General features: G+C 44.4%; 1 protein-coding gene across 18 annotated transcripts in view; it reads left to right on the top strand.

The window, feature by feature from the left end:
- Window positions 1-20,000, top strand: part of nrxn1a (neurexin 1a) — a 141,432-nt gene that overhangs the window by 110,289 nt on the left and 11,143 nt on the right. For 13 of the 18 annotated variants that reach the window (XM_048267748.1, XM_048267744.1, XM_048267743.1 and 10 more), the window contains 3 exons: window positions 9,067-9,238; window positions 12,441-12,530; window positions 13,849-14,162. In XM_048267748.1, coding sequence (XP_048123705.1) covers window positions 9,067-9,238; window positions 12,441-12,530; window positions 13,849-14,162 — 576 coding nt within the window. The remainder of the gene's footprint in view (window positions 1-9,066; window positions 9,239-12,440; window positions 12,531-13,848; window positions 14,163-20,000) is intronic. The other 5 variants (XM_048267752.1, XM_048267754.1, XM_048267755.1 and 2 more) reach the window with 1 other exon arrangement.

Below are 20,000 nucleotides of genomic sequence, written 5' to 3'. Positions count from 1 at the left end.
TGTGTGTGTGTGGGTGGATGTGTTGATGTGGCTCCATGAGGTAATGACTCCTCTGGCTGGGTGGGTGCAGGGCTGCTGCTGTTGCTGCTGCTCACAGAGGGACGTGTCAGGCTCTCAACCCCCCACGTCTGCCTGAGCAGTGTGCAGTGTGCTCGCAGCATGTCACAAGTACAGAGCTGCTGACCATGTTCAATTGTGTGTGTGTGTGTGTGTGTGTGTGTGTGTGTGTGTGTGTGTGTGTGTGTGTCTGTGTGTGTCTGTGTGTGTGTGTGTGTGTGTGTGTTTGTGTTTGTGTGTGTGTGTGTGTGTGTGTGAGAGAGAGAGAGAGAGAGAGAGAGTGTGTGTGTGTGTGTCTGTTGGAGTAGGAGTAGGTATCCATCATAGGCGTGTAGATGAGAATTGTGTTGAAGTGCAGGTGTGTTTCATTAAGAGGCACTGGTACATTACTGATGGATCATTAAGAAGGTTAATTGATTTGGGAGTTCTGCCTGCTCCATGGCGTGCTGTGGAGGAGAGGAGGCTGGCTCTGGTGCCGACTGCCTCTCCTCTCCTCCTCTGAGCCACTGATCACTGATCCCTTCCTCTCAGCCAGACCTCATATAGATCTCCTGCCTCATCGCGACTTAGCTGACTGCAGTCTGATCTCAGATCAGTGATCAGTGAAGGAGAAAGGCTTGAGACAGTCCCGAAGCCTTATGCAAGAGCTATGTATGTAATAGACTTTTACATAATGCCTTTAATAGTGATCCTATTACCGTGCTCATGGACATTATACATGCATGAAAAGAGTATGTATGGACTGGCAGTGATTAATTCTTTAATTGAATGTATTGTTTTATTGATTTGTATGGTATTTACTGGCTGTGATAGATTTGGTGTAATGACTGTGAATCCTATTAATGTGTGAGGGGAAGATGGCATGCATGCACCTAATATTTGAATGGGATTACTGTGGGCTATTAGGTGTGTTTTAGACATCAGAGGGCATTAATGCACCATCACCTCCTGTTCCAGAGCATGCTGCCAGTCAGCCCACCAATTAGCCACATTCAGCTACAATACTCATGTGCGTGGGAGAGTTAAATTACTTCAACTCTGCAGCCCCCCACCCACACACACACACACACACACACACACACACACACACAAACATTCACACACATTTAATAGCTTCAAGTATCATTGAGTGTCTGTTGATAAAACCATGAAATTAACTCCATGAACCTTTTTTGTGTTTCACTGCTTTTACATATTGGTCATTCCAAAAGGCAGGCAGGATTTTATACATCACACTGATGTGTCAAAATTCAGTATCAACTCATTCTGATGACAAGATGGATTGTCAAATTAACTAAACTAATTTAATTAACTAAACTAAACATTTCATTTTAATAATGCAGATTAAATTTTTTTAAACAAAGTTTTTTAAACAAAGTTTACTACTGTATGTAACACACTTCCTCCCATTCTTCTCTAAGCTTAAATGACCCCATATCCATCTGGGCGTTAGTGGACATTGCTCACACGCAATCCTTGCTATGTGTTACTCATGATCATGGCCAGCTACCAAGCCAGACATGCTTATTCTCAGCACTCTAAAGCAAACAGTCCTGTTGCTGAACTTTTGAAGTGGTCTTGTCTCTTTACTTTCTACATTTAAAGATAAATTCTGTGTTGATTTAACACAATTCATTCATATGCAGCTGGTGTTCACATTACAATACAAACTAGAAATGTAATGCCAGAGGAATTACAATAGTGGATGGAAAGCTGCTGGCTTAAAGTTGGTGGGGAAATTCCTGGAAAAAAACATTAAATCACTTAATCTTTGAGTTCATACAAACCCTCGTACCAAAAAACCTTGTGTGTCAAGGCGTTCTTGAGATATAACACTCAAGGTGTTTTTGACCTTGACATTTGACTTTTGACCTCCAACATCAATTCACTTCATCTTTGAGTCCATATAAACACTCATACCAAATTTCAGGCATGTATGACAAGGCATTCTTGAGATATCACACTCAGAGTATTCATGGACTTGACCTTTGACCTCCAACATCAACTCACTTCATCTTTGAGTCCATACAAACACTTGTACCAAATTTGAAGCATATGCATCAAGCCGTTCTGGAGATATAATGTGCAAAGCATGAGATATGGCTGTGACTTTTATTTTGACACACAGGAAACACTTAAACAGGATGTGTAGTTTTAGGGAGCGCCAGATTGTATGCATTAGATGCTGAGACAGTTGGATTCACAGGTGACACCTGTGCCAGTGTTCTGATTAGCCCGGGAACCAGAGAAGGTTAAAGCGGGAACTACTCTGGGAGCTTAACGAGCGCAGCTGGCTTTAGGCCATTATGACATCACAGCCATTCAAGTCTATGAGGGAAAAATGAGCTTTTTAACATTTTTAATCCCCTATTTCTCAAAAAGTATAAACAGTATAAATCTGAAATAATAACTCTCTTGCCCCACTCCAGACCTTCAGAACGGTTATTTCAACATGTCTGTACGTTAAGCGGTTAGAGTCACATTCATTCTTGAAAAAGTAAAAAGAAAAGGTTATAATAATAATAAGAAGCCAGGAGATTTCAAGATAGTGGATTCCATCCACTATAATAAATCCAACAAACAAAATGTTCATTGGTGTGGACGAGGTAAATGTGTTTCTTTTGATGATCTGTCATAACAGTGATGGCATAAAACCTGTAAGACACATCTCTTAAGATACAATGTAAACACTCATTTAAAACAGTTTTAGTAAGCACTGGAGGTATTTCGTTGTGTCTAACATTGAGAGACAGCAATCTCCACAGAGGGTCTGTTCCTAATGATATGTGAGTAGAGTGATCTGGAGCTCCCTTACACAGGTGGGTTGCCTGTAACCCTATCACTGATGTAACAGGTGGCCTGTTGTGTGTCCGTCATCCTCAGGTTTCCCGCTCCTGCAGAAGGTGGACCTTGTATCATGGCGAGTGGCGCAGGAGTCGCCTTCCGTGGCCTAATTTGTTTGAGCTGAGAGCATTAGGCGAGTTGGTGGACACGGATGACCCTAAACGCTTCTGACTGAGTTCATTTCATCTCCTCCCATCACTGTCAGTGGGCAAGCAGCATCATTAGTCATCCCTCAGTAGTAATCACCGCCCCACCAGAGGAGGGAGAAGAGAGAGAGAGAGAGAGATGGAGAGAGAGAGATGGAGGACAGAGAAAGGGGGAGAGAGATGGGAATGAGGCTGATGGTAAAGGAGTAAAGGAAGGAAGCCAAAGCAGTAGGTAGGAGGAGATGTAGACCAGAGGGGGAGAGAGAGAGAGAGAGAGAGAGAGAGAGAGAGAGAGAGAGCAATGCAGGTGAAAGTGATGTAATTGGGTGGCCTGATGGCGACCTGTGTGTACATGTCTCATTCCAGGTTTGTGTAGTAAAGGAGTGTTCAGAGCTCCAGTGGTGAAGGGGGAGAGGCGGGGCAGGGGGACACGGTCTCTCCTCACAGCCATATTTACAAGGTTGAGCGAGAGGCTAATGATGTAGCCTGTCACCCAACCAGCCCACCACCACCCCACCCCACCTCCAGCTCAGTGTTTGCCAGCTGCTCCGGCACATGGCCACCACTTTAATATCTCTATAGCAGCATTACCACTGGGGCAGAATGGAGACAGTGCCAGGATGTGGCAGCCACACACACACACACACACACACACACACACACACACACACACACACATGCTCACACACACACAGAACTTACAAGATAGCCGAAGACAAGGAGGCAGGGACCATGCTGGGTAAAAGCCAAGTCATTATCACCCTGGAGAGAATCCAAATGCTTGGCGCTCACCGACCTTACACTCTCAGTGCCAAGCATTCTACAGCTGTTTTAATACACTGGTCAATGGAGGGGTGTGTGTGTGTGTGAGAGAGAGAGAGAGAGAGAGATACAGAGAGAGAGGGAGAGAGAGAGAGATTGGATGTTTCACAGAGGCACAGTGAGCCGAACCCATTGGCAGGTGTGTAAATGAGACCATGTCCTAGCGCAAGGCTCATCATCCCATCAGATCTACTGTATTCCCCTCCACCTCTCACTTTCTCTCTCTCGTCCACAACTTCTCACTGCTGCCATTTTGTCTGCACCAAAACAGGACGCACACAGTGAATGTGATTCACTTATTTCCATTAAGATTATTCTTATTTCCGATTAGCATAATGTTTTATATTTTTCATTTGCTGTATGTTTCATGTCAGGGAGTTGATATTTCATTATATTTGTATCAACAAACACATGCTACAGAGAATAAGTCACACATGCTACAGAGAATAAGTCCGACACAGTTTTGCTATCCCCGTTCACTGATCCTCCTCTTGGCGTCATGGGCTGGAGTAGTGATGGGAACAATCACACCTCAATCCTCTGCCAGCCCAACAAAACAGACAAATAGCTGTCAGATCGCTGGTGCCATGCCACCTAAAACAATGGCTGATCTGGAGGAAGAAGCATCTATTGAAACAGTGAGGGGCTCAGGAGACTCAAGCGTAAAAATAGCCGAGGAATTGTGCCTGTGTCTCCAGGACTGAGGGAGAGCCGTGCGTGTTGGAGCCAGCACCTCATCTCCAGGCCTTTCATCCTCCCCCCAGCGCCTCCTCTCTCCACTCCGCATCTCAACTGCAGAGGAGGACAATATGAATAATGCAGACATAATTCCCCTTCAGATCCCTTTTTTGTTATCGATTTTATAATTGTCTGATTTCATTTTTTATTTTTATTTTTTTTTAAGTGGTTTTTCAGGGTCAGAGGAACTAGGACACGCAGGGTTATTTTCAGTCACTTTAGAGCGGGAAACCTGCTCTTGCCAAAGCAGAGATGTATGGTCTCAACCTACTCGGAGAGGAGAGGCGAACAAGAGCAAAACGGCAGGAAAAATGCTTATAGTGCAAACTACCTCACCCCCACATACACACACACACACAGACAAATAAACACATGCTTACACATACACACACACCAGCCTCCCTCCGGAGTACTATATATCAAAACATGCACTTCTACATGCCAAGACTGTATTTCGGAGCCCATGCATTATACAGCAGCCCAACCGCTTATTTCTGTATTCAAGTGAGAGGGGTGCTATGTGCTGGGAATATGTTTGCGCGTCTCCTTCAATTCACATTGTTGAGTGGAAGGTGTCAGAATGATAAGAATGCTGCTCACTCCATCAAGTTGAATGGAAATGACCCCAAAACCCAATATAGATGCAGCTCACTGCAAACTGAACCAGTTCATGTTTTCAAAATCCCACAAGAGGGAAATGCATTTCATTCCTGCTCTGTGGGAAATTGCTGTACAGAGAAAATCAACACTTTAAAATACATGTATTGCACCGTAAACCTCATATTCCCCTGTCACATCCACTTTAATGATACCTCCAGCAAGGGCGCCAGTCCTCGGTTAAATTGGGTGGTATCATTTGTGAACAAACCTGAGGCGCTTTTCGTCCACATCTGTTGGGAAACACCAGGAGACTGGGTGACAGTGTGACATCGCCACAGCAGCATGTCATGTGTTGTCATACACTGTAATTAAGGCTGCCCTTATTGAAAAAATAGCGCTCAAAGGCATGCACTCAAACCCGCTCAAAGTCCCCTATCCTGAGGCAGCAGAGACCTCCACAAACATCACTGAGCCACAGGGTGTCACCTGAGACCAATCAGATAGCCTAAGCCTGGGGTTTGGAGGGCTCTGTTGGAACTCTCTGTTTATTATAGTGCTAACTCCCAACCAGTACTGCACAATAATATCCCAAACCCCGGTGTCCTGACTGTCCGCTTCTTTCACTGTGGTGCGTACTTGTACAGTATGGTGCCCACTGTTGCCCCTCCCCCCCGCTGGTAGAGGGAAAAGCTTTATGGCGCTGTGTGGTGTTAGGAATTCCAACCTCGTCTGGCATTTGTGCGTTTGAAATCCCACAGTGATGGAGTTCATTGAGCCCATAGAGAGGGGAGGCTCGTGCTGCGCCAGTGTAATTGTGGATGTCAGTCAGTCCAGCTCTCTGCTTGTCTTCCTAATTGCCCACTGGAATAGTGGAGGCCCAGTAGAGCCACAGTCCTGTCATAACAACTCTTAATGATGTTCGGAAAGACTCCTGTTCTATTATTTTATTGCATTTTGAATTGCTGTCAGGGAGGGGGGTTGGTGGTTATTATGGGCTAGCGAAGGGAATAGAATGGAAGGGAAGGGAGGGGCAGTCTTTAGGTCTCTCTCCCTCTCTGTCAGAACCCAGCTTTGGCTTTACATGGCACCGAGTGAAATATTTAACGAGATGAGTAAGTGTTGTGAGTAAAGTGCATTATTAATGAGCAAAAGATGTTTCACCACTTTTTTTTGGACATTTCACAAATTCCAAATGAGGCAGAGACAAGCGTAGACTGTGACTATGACCTACTTTGGCTGATGTGGTATCTAATGGTGCACATATCATAGCAGCTGTCTTTGCTGTTAGATTCCATTTGGTCGATAAAAACACTTTAACTCCAAGAAGCAATTCTATCCTATAACATAATTCCTTATGGCACAAAGGGCTGTATAGGTTGTAGGAGGGTGCAATACGTGTTAAACCATATCTTCCATAGATTTTTATGTGTTGTTTTTATAGTCTTGCTTACTGCATGAACCTAACCTTGTGAGCCACATTTATAGCTGGTGTTTTTGGTCTGGGATGTCATTGGGGATGTGGCTTTAGTGGGCTGGACATTTGTCCTAGTAATCTCCAGTGGTTCGGTCGGCATCATATTTGTAGTGGCCTCTAGCACTCTTTGCCATCATGACTGATTTTGTTTAGCAGTGCAGGAGTCCAAGGAGTCCAAAGCAGGCTGGAGCTGCTGATTGGCCTGTACCTCTAGACACTGTGCCTTCTCTCCGCCTCCTATTCATGGCTTCCCCTCAAGGTAGTTCTAGGAGCTTTTTTCTCACTGTTTCCCGTGTAAAACCCAGGAAATCTAGGACACCGTTACACAGGGGACCGGATGCAGGACAGAGGACTCCTGGTGTGTTGTCAGACGTGCTGCTAAAATATGTGGCGCCTGTAAGTTAGGGACTAATTTTTGAGTGGATTTAGGTGAGCTGGCTTGTCTGCCTTAGTTCTCCTGTCTCACAGATGACCTCATTACAGCAGTGGGCAGTCTTCACTCATTTATTGTTTGAGGAGTCACTTTGATGTATGCACACACACGGGCTGCCACAGTCCAGTAATACCTGTATTAGAGTATCAGAACTGATGGGGCATAACAGTGATCATTTATTACTCATGTAGGCCAAATATCAGAGTCGATTCACCACTGTCACCATAGTAACCATTTTCTGAAATGACCATACACAGCACACACTTTTTTCTGATTGTGCTCAAAGATATGTAATTTGACCTGCAATTGCGTTACAATACTAAGGAATAGATTGTGTTAAATAAGCATGTACTGTATACAATTGCACCATACTGTTTGTTCGTCACTTGTCTAATCGCAGATTTCTGATTTTACTTCCTGTGCACACTGTGTTTTTGTTAAGAATAGGAAATGCACCGAAGGGAATGAGTTGGAGAGTATGGCTGGATGTGAAGCTGATATTGATTTGCTGTTTTCCTTTTAAATATTGTGTATTCATTTGGATGATTTGTTAACCAAGCAATAATTACAGTGTGTGGCCATCTACTGGTATAAGGGTGTACTGCAACAAGCCTCTCTCACCACAGACAACTTCTTGCCATTCTCAAGAATGAAATGAGAAATTAGGAGAGGAATCTATATTTTCAGGACAATTTCCCCCTGGAGTTCTCTATACCATACCCATACACCTCTCTATTTAGATTCATTGTGTGTGTGTGTGTGTGTGTGTGCGCGCACCATTGTCTGTGTCTGTGTGTCAAAGCATGTTCAGTAGACTGTAAAGGAGCCCTTGAGCTTCATCAGCAGACACCTTTGCCTGTTCATTCAGATCAATTACATCTTAATAAGCAATTCATTAGGTCCCACCAAGCAGGATTTATCGTGAACTTCTGTTGGAATAGGACTGGATATTCCGCCGACTGAAAGTGGGGCAGTCATGCTTGAGTGTCATCAAGGACGTGGGGGCAGGGGGGGACTACATCATTGACGAACCACATGGCTATCAGTTTAATTTACTATATAATAATCTAATAATCCTAACTTTAACACGATGATTCAGAGCAGGTGTTTAATATTTATATTCTGCCACTCTGGTGTCATTTTGATAAGTGTCACAGGTACTCTGACCAGTCCGCTGGACAGGCATGGAGCAGAGGGCCCTCATGGCTCCGGGAGAACAGCTTGAGCTCAGACAGCAGAACCCATGCAAATTAGTCAGACCATTATTCATCGGGCGCTCACTAATACTGTGTAAACATGCCGCAAACACCACAGTTACCCTTCATTAGACATAGTTTAGGAGACTTCCTTCCTGGTCTACTGCTGCATCATGGGAGAGTCCATCTAAGGAGAGACAAATCCGACCAACAGCCCAAAGGGAATTGACTTTATGATGAGCCAAAACAAATGCTAGACCATTTCATCCGCAGAAAACAAAATCATTCCGTCTTTCTTAAGGGAAAAAATCGAGTGTTAGTTGATAGAGTGATGCTTGACTGTGTCACGCAGGGGAGTTTGAATGTGATGCATAGCCACGGCCAGTGACAGTACAGGCTGATCTGACGTCCACTGAGACGTCCAGTCCCTGTCACTGCTGTGGGCAGCTCAGAGATCTGACACACAGTGAGCTGCTCTCTGCTGGATGATGGCTGACTGTGGTATACTGAACACGCATGTCACCCTGATCCCCACACAGTCTACACTGACACATTAGACATTCATGGGGTTTTCACTTGATTTATGTCAACAGTATGATATGTTGCTGTATAACTCACCAAAAGTCAAATTTATGTCATTCTAAATAAATTCTATAATTTATTTTCTCTTTTGATTCTCTTCCTCCCCCTCTCTCTCTCTCTCTCTCTCTCTCTCTCTCTCTCTCTCTCTCTCTCTCTCTCTCTCTCTAAATACAGGAGAAGGGCAATGTCCGAGTGGTGTTTAATGTGGGCACACATGACATTAACATTGAGGAGCCTTCAAAGTTTGTAAATGATGGGAAGTACCACATAGTTCGCTTTACGCGGAGTGGTGGCAACGCCACCCTACAGGTGGACGACCTGCCCGTGATAGAGCGCTACCCCACAGGTAAGTCCCCTCGGCCCTCTCTTGTCCCACTGTCCTGCCTTTAGAGCAGACAGATTTACCTGCTGGCCGGTTTACAGATGCCCGCCAACTGGACAGGATACCAGCACAAGTAAATAAAATGGTTGCTTACAGACAAAAGTGTGTTTTTTGAAAGCTTTGGCTCAGCTCTCTTCCCGACCCTGGTATCCTTTTAAATGCCAGCCGTGGTGATGGCCCCAGGGCTTTGAGTGTCTTGAAATGTCAGAGGCCGAGCCATCCGAGAAGCCCTGACAAAAGCTTGACAAGAGAGCTGACATCCCAGCAGCAATCCCAGAATATGCCAATCACGAGTCCGTATGGCTATATGTACATCTTAATACATTCATGCTGTAGGCACAGTCCTACCCGCTTATGACATAAAAATTATGCACTTGATGTGATGAGCATGATTTGACAGAGATTCCAGATCCGCAAGTCGTTTTTAATCTCATAAATCAATAACACAGTCATATACACACAGGCAGTACATTTGTTTGTAAGGTACCTATTGATAATTCTGACAGGATCTAAAGCTGTAGACTGAATGTTGTGTCTCCTGACCATGACGTGTCAGTGACCTATCTGGGCATGACAAAGCAGTGACACTTGGACAAAAAACTCCATTGCACACTGTCAGTCTTTACATGACATGTTTCTCTTGTAGGCACTTCTGGGGTTCAGAGCTTAGTATAACTGCAGACTAAAGTGTGTATAAGGGACATTTCAAACTGTCCTAAGCTTTTGAATACTGACAAGCATTTCCAAACTTTTCCACAAGTACTGCAAATATTTTAAAAACGAAAGAAATGACGCATGGCTCTTTCGTTTTAATCTCGGCCTGATTGACTAGGCTGCGGGTGAAAAAACGTGGTGATTAAACCAAAGCAATTAAAATGAACAGGCAGAGACAAGCCAAGAACCAGAGATAAGAATGACTTGTTTCTGTATTTCTGCAATCTGACATAAATTCCCAGTGTAACATTTGTTCTATTTGCCATGCTGTTTAATAATTCAGTAAATGTTACGTTCGTATCGCTTCCCATTTTGATAAAACAGAGTAATCTCGGTGACTGTTTGCCTACCCCTCATTTAGAGTGTAGAGTTTCATCTCACTGCAACAACTATACTGCAGTCAAGATGTGAGATGGCAGACTCTCTTTTGCACCCCTCCCGTCTAAAACACATACACACACACACATTGCATGGATCGGAGCCAGAGGGCATAAGTCCTTTTTTCTTAACTATTGCTGGCTTATTCATACACACAAACTGCTCTGTCTGTCTGTGTGTCTGTGTGTGTGTGTGTGTGTGTGTGTGTGTGTGTGTGTGTGTGTGTGTGTGTGCGTGCGTGCGTGCGTGCGTGCGTGCGTGTCTGTGTGTGTGTGTGTGTGTGTGCGTGCGTGCGTGCGTGCGTGTCTGTGTGTGTGTGTGTGTGTGTGTGTGTGCGTGCGTGCGTGCGTGTGTGTGTGTAAGTGCCTCTGCGTGCGTGTCTTTCCCTTCCCACTCCCGACTCCAATCGCCCTCCTGATTGGGCTCCTCCCCTGCCGCGTGGCTGTGCTGCGCTAACAGCCCTCATTTGGGCGGAGCGGGGCGCCTCCTTTGTCTGCTGATTACGGGAGGCATGAGCGTACATGAGCGCGTGCCCAGTCGGGGTCTGCACACAATGGCAATGACGGCACAGGTGGCTTTTGCCTCTGCACCAACCCCTGCTGCATCCACATCCATTTCTGCAGCACGGTACAAGCATTTACACAGGATGACCACAGACTGACCACAGATGCCCTTACTGCCAGACTGCGCGCTTTAAGACAAATGATTCTATCTATCTCGATCATTTTGTCTATTTGAAAGAGTGTTTGGGCAGTCTTTTTGGCCTCCAACACTGTCGAGGACCCTGAAGCATCACTTTTGGCACTGATGACTATGCTGCTGGAGGCTCACAAAAAATGCAAATTCAAAATAGATGAAAGAAGTGGATGACAAAGTGGAGCAAATGATGGACCCATGTGTAATGATAGTTATTTACAAATTCAGTCCAATAGCCTCTCTTCAGTGTAGCATGACTTTATAACTGACATTTCCAGCTGAATAGCGGGCATCTCTGATCTCTAGCATCATTTTACTGATGTGGGAGTATTTTCTAAACAAATGAAACATACAGAAGACAAATGGCTCTCCTCCTCCTCCTCACCTTTATCTGGTGATCTTCTCATTCTAAGAAAGGTCTTATCCCCTCAGCTACAGATTGCCTCGCTCTCTGTGACTGAGAAAGCAGGCGATTAATCATTCCATCGAAAGCATCTGGTGTGAAATTCAGAGAAAGCGTTCTTCCAAAAGCCCCTTAGGGAGAAACAGAAACAGCTCTCTAGTTTACCCTCAGCTCCTGATTAGAATTTCTGCTGGAAACCAGCTTCCCTTTAGTAGGGAGGAACCTGGCTGTGCCCTTCACTGTGTGTATACCTCACTGCATGCTGGGATGTCAAAAGGGCAGAAATATCTGTCATCTGTCCGGGTCAAAGCTTTTGTCAATGCATTCTCAACCATTCAAATGGGTGTGATCCTTTCTGTCAATGACAACTGTAATGAAACGTTTTAACTTCTTGTTTTCAGCCACTTGTTTCTCTTGTTGCCTTTTGGTTAATTAATGATTGATGCTGAAGTTACTGTAACTTTACTCAGATCAGATAATTAATGCTAGAATATACTTTAAAAGGAATGAAATGAGTGAAAAGAGCTTTATCTCAGCAAGATGTGTTTGACGTTAAAATATAATTGGATGAATAAAATTTGGTTTATTGAAAAAAAGATAAAACAAATATATTGAGCAGTGGATAAAACGTTGAAAAAATCTGCTAAAAGTATTTTAAAATGAGTTTCATTTTATTTTGGCAGACATTTGAGATGAATGCTTAAACTTGTGATTTTTCTTGCTTACTTTTTCAACTTCACAAGCTTAGCAGGACCTTCAACATCTATTCTTTTAATGTAGATATAATTTGTTTGCTTAAATAGTTAACGTTAAAGATATGACTTTTATTAATGATATGTATTGTAATTTTGCTTTTCCAAATTTTTCAAAACTTAAAAAACTGGAGGCAGTATCTTGCTGTAGGTTTTAGGTTTTAACATTTAACCTTTGACCTTACAGATTGTAACCCCTGAAATGTCTCTTTAAACTTTAAAGGCAACATTGATAACGAGCGACTGGCGATTGCTAGACAGCGAATCCCATATCGGCTCGGTCGAGTAGTTGACGAATGGCTACTCGACAAAGGTAAAACACTGATTAAAACTTCAAATAAAAAGATAATTTGATCATAAGCAGTGACATTTTGCATCACAAATAAACCCTCTAAAAGTCAAATCCCCTGTATAACTAATCTTTTAAATTAAAAAAAATGTAGTTTGTAATATTATTCATTGTATAATAATGTGTTTGAAGTAATCAACATGTGTTTGTGTAATCAGTATGAGATTTAACCACAGGTTAAAGGGACTGGTAATATACTGATAATGTTTCTCAAGTTAGTTGAAATATGAGCAAAATATATGTACGATTAAAATACAATAAAATGTAATTTCTATAGCAGCAGAGTCTAAATGATTAACTAAGAATTTATTTCTGTTCAAGAAAGTATTTGTTTGTACATATGGTAAATGCTACACATGCCTTTCAATTACACTTCTGTTTTCATATTTAATTTCACTTTGGAAAAGTGCGCAGAATAAAAAGCTCAGAATAAATTGCATAAATAGATTTAATGATTCTTGGCATCAGATATGAAGTCCCTTTAACAAACGTTTAATAAAAGCAGAGCCAAAATACTTTTTGAATGCATGCTGTTTAAATGTCTGTAGTAGATTGTTCTGGGAACGATCCATCTGTTTTTAAGGGGTTTGTTCATTTTTGTTCCTCAGTTTCTTTTGAGTCCAGTTCTTGTCACATGGAGTCATTTGTGAAGTGTCCCATAGCTGTTCAATCATCTCTCCACCACATCCACTCTTGAGTCTTTTTTCATTTCTGTGGCGCGTGGCTCTTGCTGAAAGGCAATCGTGCCAGCACTCTAATGAGGTGCAGGAGTGATGAACCTCCCTGTCATTAGCTTCCTCCTCCAATGAACTTGCTGACTAAATGACGGATCTTCCTTTAAAAAAAAAAAAAAACAGGCTCACACGTTGGCCTTTCAGCAAATCAGCATTATTTATTTATTTATTTATTTATTTACCATTTGTTTTTATTTATTTATTTTCCAAGGCCTTTGTGCATTCATTCTCTTCATTGATTGACATGATGTAACGTCTAGTTCATTCAATCGTCATAAATTACTGTTGTTGCTGTCGGCATTTAGGGGTCATGACTTACCCTCATCAGATTTATGGAGGGGTGGGAGGGAGGGGGTCTGTGTGGGTGTGTGTGTGTGTGTGTGTGTGTGTGCGTGTGTGTGTCTGTGTGTGTGTGTGTGTGTCTGTGTGTGTCTGTGTGTGTGTGTGTGTGTGTGTGTGTGTGTGTGTGTGTGTGTGTGTGCGTGTGTCTGTGCTGTGGGGCTGCTTTGCCAGCCCCCGGGCTCTTGAACACTCTGGTCTCCTCGCAGGTCGGCAGCTGACCATCTTCAACAGCCAGTCCACCATCAAGATCGGCGGCTGGGAGCAGGGCAGTCGGCCCTTCCAGGGCCAGCTCTCTGGCCTCTACTACAACGGCCTGAAGGTGCTGAACATGGCGGCGGAGGGCGACTCCAACGTGCGCGTGGACGGCAGCGCCAGGCTGGTGGGCGACATGCCCTCCTCCTCCATCACACCCCAGTCCAGCGCCTCGGCCTCGGGCAACCGCTCGCACACGCCCTCCCTGTCCGACATCACCACCACCACCGCGTCCAACCGGCAGGGCAAGCAGACCCCCACGCCACAGGTCAGTGAGCCGCTCGCGGGCGCTGTTTGGGCTGCATGCGCCGAGACCGTCTAATCTCTGCTTTCAGCCGGGCCGGCCAGCCATGGGTGGCAGAGCTGTCATTGTGGCAGACAAGCACGACTGAACCAGAACAGAGATAGCATAACAAAGACACAAATGATCAAACCTGATGTGAAGCTCAGCTTCACAGATCAAGCATGTAGTGAAGGATCTAGGCAAAACCTGCTTCTTTCTATCTGATATTCCTTTATGAAATTACCAAGAATGCATGCTCTTTGAGCTGACAACCCCCTCCCCTACTCACGACACACACACACACACACACACACACACACACACACACACACACACACACACACCCACACACACACACACACACACACACACGCACAAAGGAACAAAAAAAAGTAAATGCATACACACAAGGACATATCAAAATAGATGGTGATCTGTGCTATCTAGGTCAAGGCTGCATCTGAGTGTGTGAGTGTGTGCTTTTATCTGAAGGGGGGTCCAGGCTGCTTTGATGTGTTCTGAATGGGACCCCTCCATCAGTTCCATCAGACGGCGCTGAGAGCATTCAGACAGGCCGGCGGGGCCTTGGAGCGGCCAGCACAGGGCCACTCAGACGTGCCCGTAGGGGCGGCCGGCCTGTGGAGTGGGCAGAGGAGGGGTTCTCACTCGAGCACCGCCCGGCGGCCTCCTCACGCTGAGGGTCACTTCCTGGTTCTTTATCAGCGAGGCCCTGGGAGCACTCCAAGGGGGCTGCACCGCGATTGGGTGGCGTGCCTGGTTAATGGGGCATGGAGCACCTGATTGGATGGACCTGGTGGTGTGTCATTTCAGTATTTTAATTACAGATGAGACTGATAAATGAAGTGAAACAAATGCCTAATAGGCTTAATTGGCCTTGAGCATTGTTTAGACAAAAATACTCTCACCTGCTAGCATGTTACACTGGATTTGCTCATTCTGAGCTTTCAGCTGTTAACATTACATGTGCACTTAAAACAGTAAAACTACATGAAGCAGTTCACAGTAGTAATAAAACCATTATTATTTGACCTGCTTCACACAATATATATCTGTTGAGTTACTGTTCAAAGGGCTGCTGGTAAAGTGCTGTTGGATGCCATAAGCCTACATCTGGGATGTTCTTCAGACATAATATCATGAAGGCAGCTGGCCTCATAAGATGTAGGGTATTGTAGGGTATTACACTGTTGGGTATTAGGGTATTACACTGTCTATCTGTTGTAGCCCAGGTGTTCTTTTAAAGGTAAACTGAGCCAAACTAAATCTACACTTTCCACAGTATTTTTCCAGTCTGAAATACTGACCCTGGTTATGGAATGGAATTGTAGTTGTTAGTAAACATGTTCCACTGTTCCACATTGTTTGTTTTCAGGCATACAAATTGGGTTTATAATGACAACTAGACGTGGTTATGCAAAAAGGGCTTATTGAATTTAATCTCTGCTTAATGCTTATCACGTGTTCACACATTGTTTAGTTTCGAATAGTTAAAGGTAGATTTGTTTTTTAAGAGATTTTGAAGTCTTCACTGAGCACTGCAGTGGTTGTAGTCTGGAGTCTCATTCTGTCTATCACGACCCGCTCATCCTCTCTTCTCTCCTCTCCTCTTCTCTCCTCTTCTCTGCCCTCTCTCTCTCTCTCTTTTCTCCACCCATCCTCTCAATCTCTCTGCCTGACAGTGAGTTGTAAGTGTGGATGTAATTAGGTGTCATTGTGTGGGTCTTAGCGGGATGATTGACATGTCAGGCTGATGGCCTTGTGTGATCATGCACGGAGCTATTTAGCCACTGTGACAATGCAATCTTAATGTGACTAATTCCAGGGCAGTGTTCTGTGTAACCTCTCCCCCCAAAGGCACTGGCTCGCTGGGCGCTGTCCGTCAATCGTGTCACGAGCTAATCTCACTCTGAGATCCACAGCACAAGCCTTCACTTACAAAATGGAGCTCACTCGACAGGAACCAATGAGATATCTTAAATGTTGCCATGGAAATCTTACTAGCAGTGTGCTTTCTCTCATGCGCTCTGCTCCTCTCTGCTGTCTCTATACTGCTCCTCTTTTTTTTCTCTTCACTCTCTTTCACTGATTATTCTCTCTCTCTCTCTCTCTCTCTCTCTCTCTCTCTCTCTCTCTCTCTCTCTCTCTCTCTCTCTCTTTTCCTCTTTCTCTCTCTGTCAGTTTCTGTAGTCTCAGTTTTTACGATCATAGACCTTGCTCTTACACCAAAGACCTGTGGAGATGTTGAATGATTGGACATGTCAAAGCCATTACTCTTTTTTTTTCCCATTTCGCTCGACATTTTCAACCTGTTCCTGAGTCACAGTAGTCACAATCATATTGTACTGTTGATTTCGAGTACCAACAGAATTCATTATGCTCTTTGTTTGCATGTTATTCTACATATTGACACATTAGTGCCTGTGATGATACAGTTCTATTATGATGCAATATTATAGTCTCTCCACGCACAAGTAGTTGCTTTTGCAATGATTCATGGTATTATACACTAGACGTAATCTCCTGTGGGAAAAGATTTCATCATGCATTATTTACACATTCCCACTCAGGCTCATTAGATCATCGCTCATGCAGTAGGGGGCTTATGCAATTCATAACAAAGTCACCAGTGCTGCATTATGGATGGGCCTCAGGAATGGGATTTATATGCTCTGGCTATTAGAAGAAAAACATGGCCACCTCAGGCCTGCACGGCAGAGGGCAAGAAGATAAATAATGTTGAAGAGTGTTGGCTGAAACCTGCAACTCTATTCTTGTGCTTTGTTGTATATTATTGCACATGGCTTTGATGGGATCCTTTTGTGTGTTGTTAACAGTGTAGATGGAATGGTTTGGAATAATCCACTGCACATTCTTATGGAACATTAGCACATATGGAGCATCCCTAAAATGTGTGATGATCACGAAGGGATTGCAAGCTCTTGTTCCCGCATTTTCTGTTTTCACAGCCTCTTTAAAACCATGTTTTCCACTTAACAATGCCAAACAAGTGGAGCCTGTGTGTGTGTGTGTGTGTGTGTGTGTGTGTGTGTGTGTGTGTGTGTGTGTGTGTGTGTGTGTGTGTATGTGTGTGTGTGTGCGTGCATGAAAGTGTGCAGGGGAAGCCGCAAGAGAGAGTGGTATTAACTCAGGAGCGTGTCACTGAGGGAGTAGTGTTTATGGAAACACAGCCATGCACTGTGCACCACAGCACCACTGATGCGTGAGCTCTTTAATATTTCCATCTGAAGTAGATCCCTTTGTGGCAGGCACACAGGACTACTCAGACGTGTAAGTGACAGCACAGTTGTGTCGTTTCTCTCTCCTCTCCTCTCTCCCTTTCTCCTATGCTGTCTTTTGATCCTTTCTTATCTTTGTTGTTTTTCCTGTTTTTATTTCTTAGTCTCTTTCTCTCTCTCCTCTTCTTCCTATTTATTTCTTTTGCTTGTGCTTTTCTCTCTCTCTCTCTCTCTCTCTCTCTCTCTCATTCTCTCCCCTGATCCCTTGATTTACATTTCTCTCCAGCTCAAAGGTTACAATCTCTAAAGGAATTAAGAGGCATGCTGGAGCGTGTTCATTTTCATGTTGTGGGCATCAGTGCTATGGCTGAGCTATGTTTGCTAAATTGTGTGTTGGGCTTTCAATAATAGATGAGCTTCTCCAAGTGGAAAAGATGGTGTCATTAAACATCCACCGAACTTTCAGATCCTCCACCATGATATGTGGGCTCTAATCAAATTTATTCATAAGTTTGTTGATTCCACGTCATGTGAGGAATATTATTTTGAGTTCACATTGTGAATATATGAGAGAAACATCAAAAACAGTGTTCCATGTCTCATAAACACACTTGTGTACCTGGCAAGCAAGACGGCTGGTGTAATATACTCATAAAGAATATATATCATAGAATCATGTCCTTTTCAGAGAGCTGAGTTCAACTGATTTCCAACAGCTACTGTATGTGCTGGTCTGCTGGTGCAGCAGAGGAGGTTTGGCTCTGGATAGCACTTGTAGAAGGCACCAGGTGGAGCTTCTAATGAGAATCAGCTGTCATTTCGTTTAGCGTACCCAGCAAAATGAATCTCTCACACTCACACTCAGTTGGGGGGGGGGGTTGGTGTAGTACACTTGCACAAACAGACTTGATCTTTATTTATCAGGTTTGGGAGGGGAAAATGACTATATTTTCCTAATTGACAACATTGCCATGACATCTTTTCTGCTCGTTTCCATTTAAAAGTGCATTTAAAAGCATTTGTAGCCGAGCATTTCTCCACATATCAGCCCCTGCTATCTCTCTCCACTGAGACACTTTCCAGCCATTGCATCATGGAAACCTTGTGGTCCTAACGAAGGCACTAAGTGTGCAGTGGGGGAGTGGGCCGGCCTCTGTGTTTGTCACACTTTCACAGACGGGCTTCTGGCCTCGCGGACGCCCCGTCACCATCACTGCTGTTTCATTTCTCGATCTGTTCGGAGTGCCCAATCAATAGCCATGTTTGCACTGGCAGGAACTAGGCTAATGAAGTGGGTTTATGAAAGCTCAGCTTTTTCCCCACTCTTTCACCATCAATCTCTCTTAACACGCCCTCTGCTCCTCTCTCATCCAGCCCAGAGACTGTTTCTCTGTGTACTCCTTGCATTAGAGGTTGCATTATTCTGGTGGAGCCAGCGTCTATTTTTGCCGTTGTTTAATATTTAATGTCTGTTAAATGAATCCTGTGGTGTGCGCTGCCTTATTAGTGGAGGGGGTTTTTGGGGTGCGCGTGTCACATGAATAATGAACAGGCTGAGACTGGGGGGCCCTGCGCTGCATCTGCCCCCAACACATTGAGTCCCAGGAGGCGCCGTGGTGTGGAAAAAGAGACAAATTTATGAGCACCTGATCTCTCTCTCTCCCCTCTTTCTCTCTCCCTCTCTCTCTCTCTCTCTCTCTCTCTCTCTCTCTCTCTCTCTCTCTTTCACTCGTTCTTGTGAGATTATGAGATTAAACACAGACACAGCACATCAGCATGTAAGTGATGAGGGCTGATGATGCAGAGCCGCATGTCCCAGTGGGAGTCAGGCAGAAATGTAGGAAGTGGCGGGCCACATCTAAAAAAAAATCAATAAAATAACACAGAGGTGGGTAATGTGCCATGCATGTCATTTGCTCAAGCTGCCTGGGAGTAGATGTCTTGTGATGTGAGACTGCAATTTCTCTCCACAGTACTGGAGCTGATACCCCCCCCTCTCCTTCTTTAATAAAAAAAGAGCTGTTTCTAACTAAGCACACCCTTAGCAACCTTGGGGCTCGGCGAGGCTCATGATAGGCTAGAATTAGTCACCTGATCCAGGCGGCGCCGCTCGCAGTCTTACTATCTCTCTTTCTCATACTATTCCACCCTCCCTCCTTCCCTCCCTCTCTCTCCCTCTCTCCCTCCCTCCCTCTCTCTCTCTCTCTCTCTCTCTCTCTCTCTCTCTCCACGCTTCTCTCCCCTCCTCGCTTGTCTCTCATTCTCCCTCGCTCTTTGCCAGGCACTGATAGGATCTCCTGATGCACAGGCAATTTATCTCCCTCATCTTCTCAGCAGAGTAGCAGCTTTTCCCTCATCCCTGTTGATCTGAGTGAGGGAGGAAGGCTAAAAGAACGGGACTCAAATTTCTGGAGGGGTTTTGGCTTTGAGGAGCAGAGGCAGAGGAGCACGAGGCAGACAGCCAGCACAAACTCTCTCCTCGATTTTCTCACTAAACAAAGAGAGGCAGAGACCGTCCGCAGTGTTTTGAGAGTGAGTGAGAGAGAGAGAGAGCAGGCAGTGTAGC

This window comes from Alosa alosa, chromosome 17 (genome assembly GCF_017589495.1).
Source record: "Alosa alosa isolate M-15738 ecotype Scorff River chromosome 17, AALO_Geno_1.1, whole genome shotgun sequence".
Lineage (NCBI taxonomy): Eukaryota > Metazoa > Chordata > Actinopteri > Clupeiformes > Clupeidae > Alosa > Alosa alosa.
Note: the sequence above shows the minus strand (reverse complement) of the source record. Positions and strands in the feature narration are given on the sequence as shown.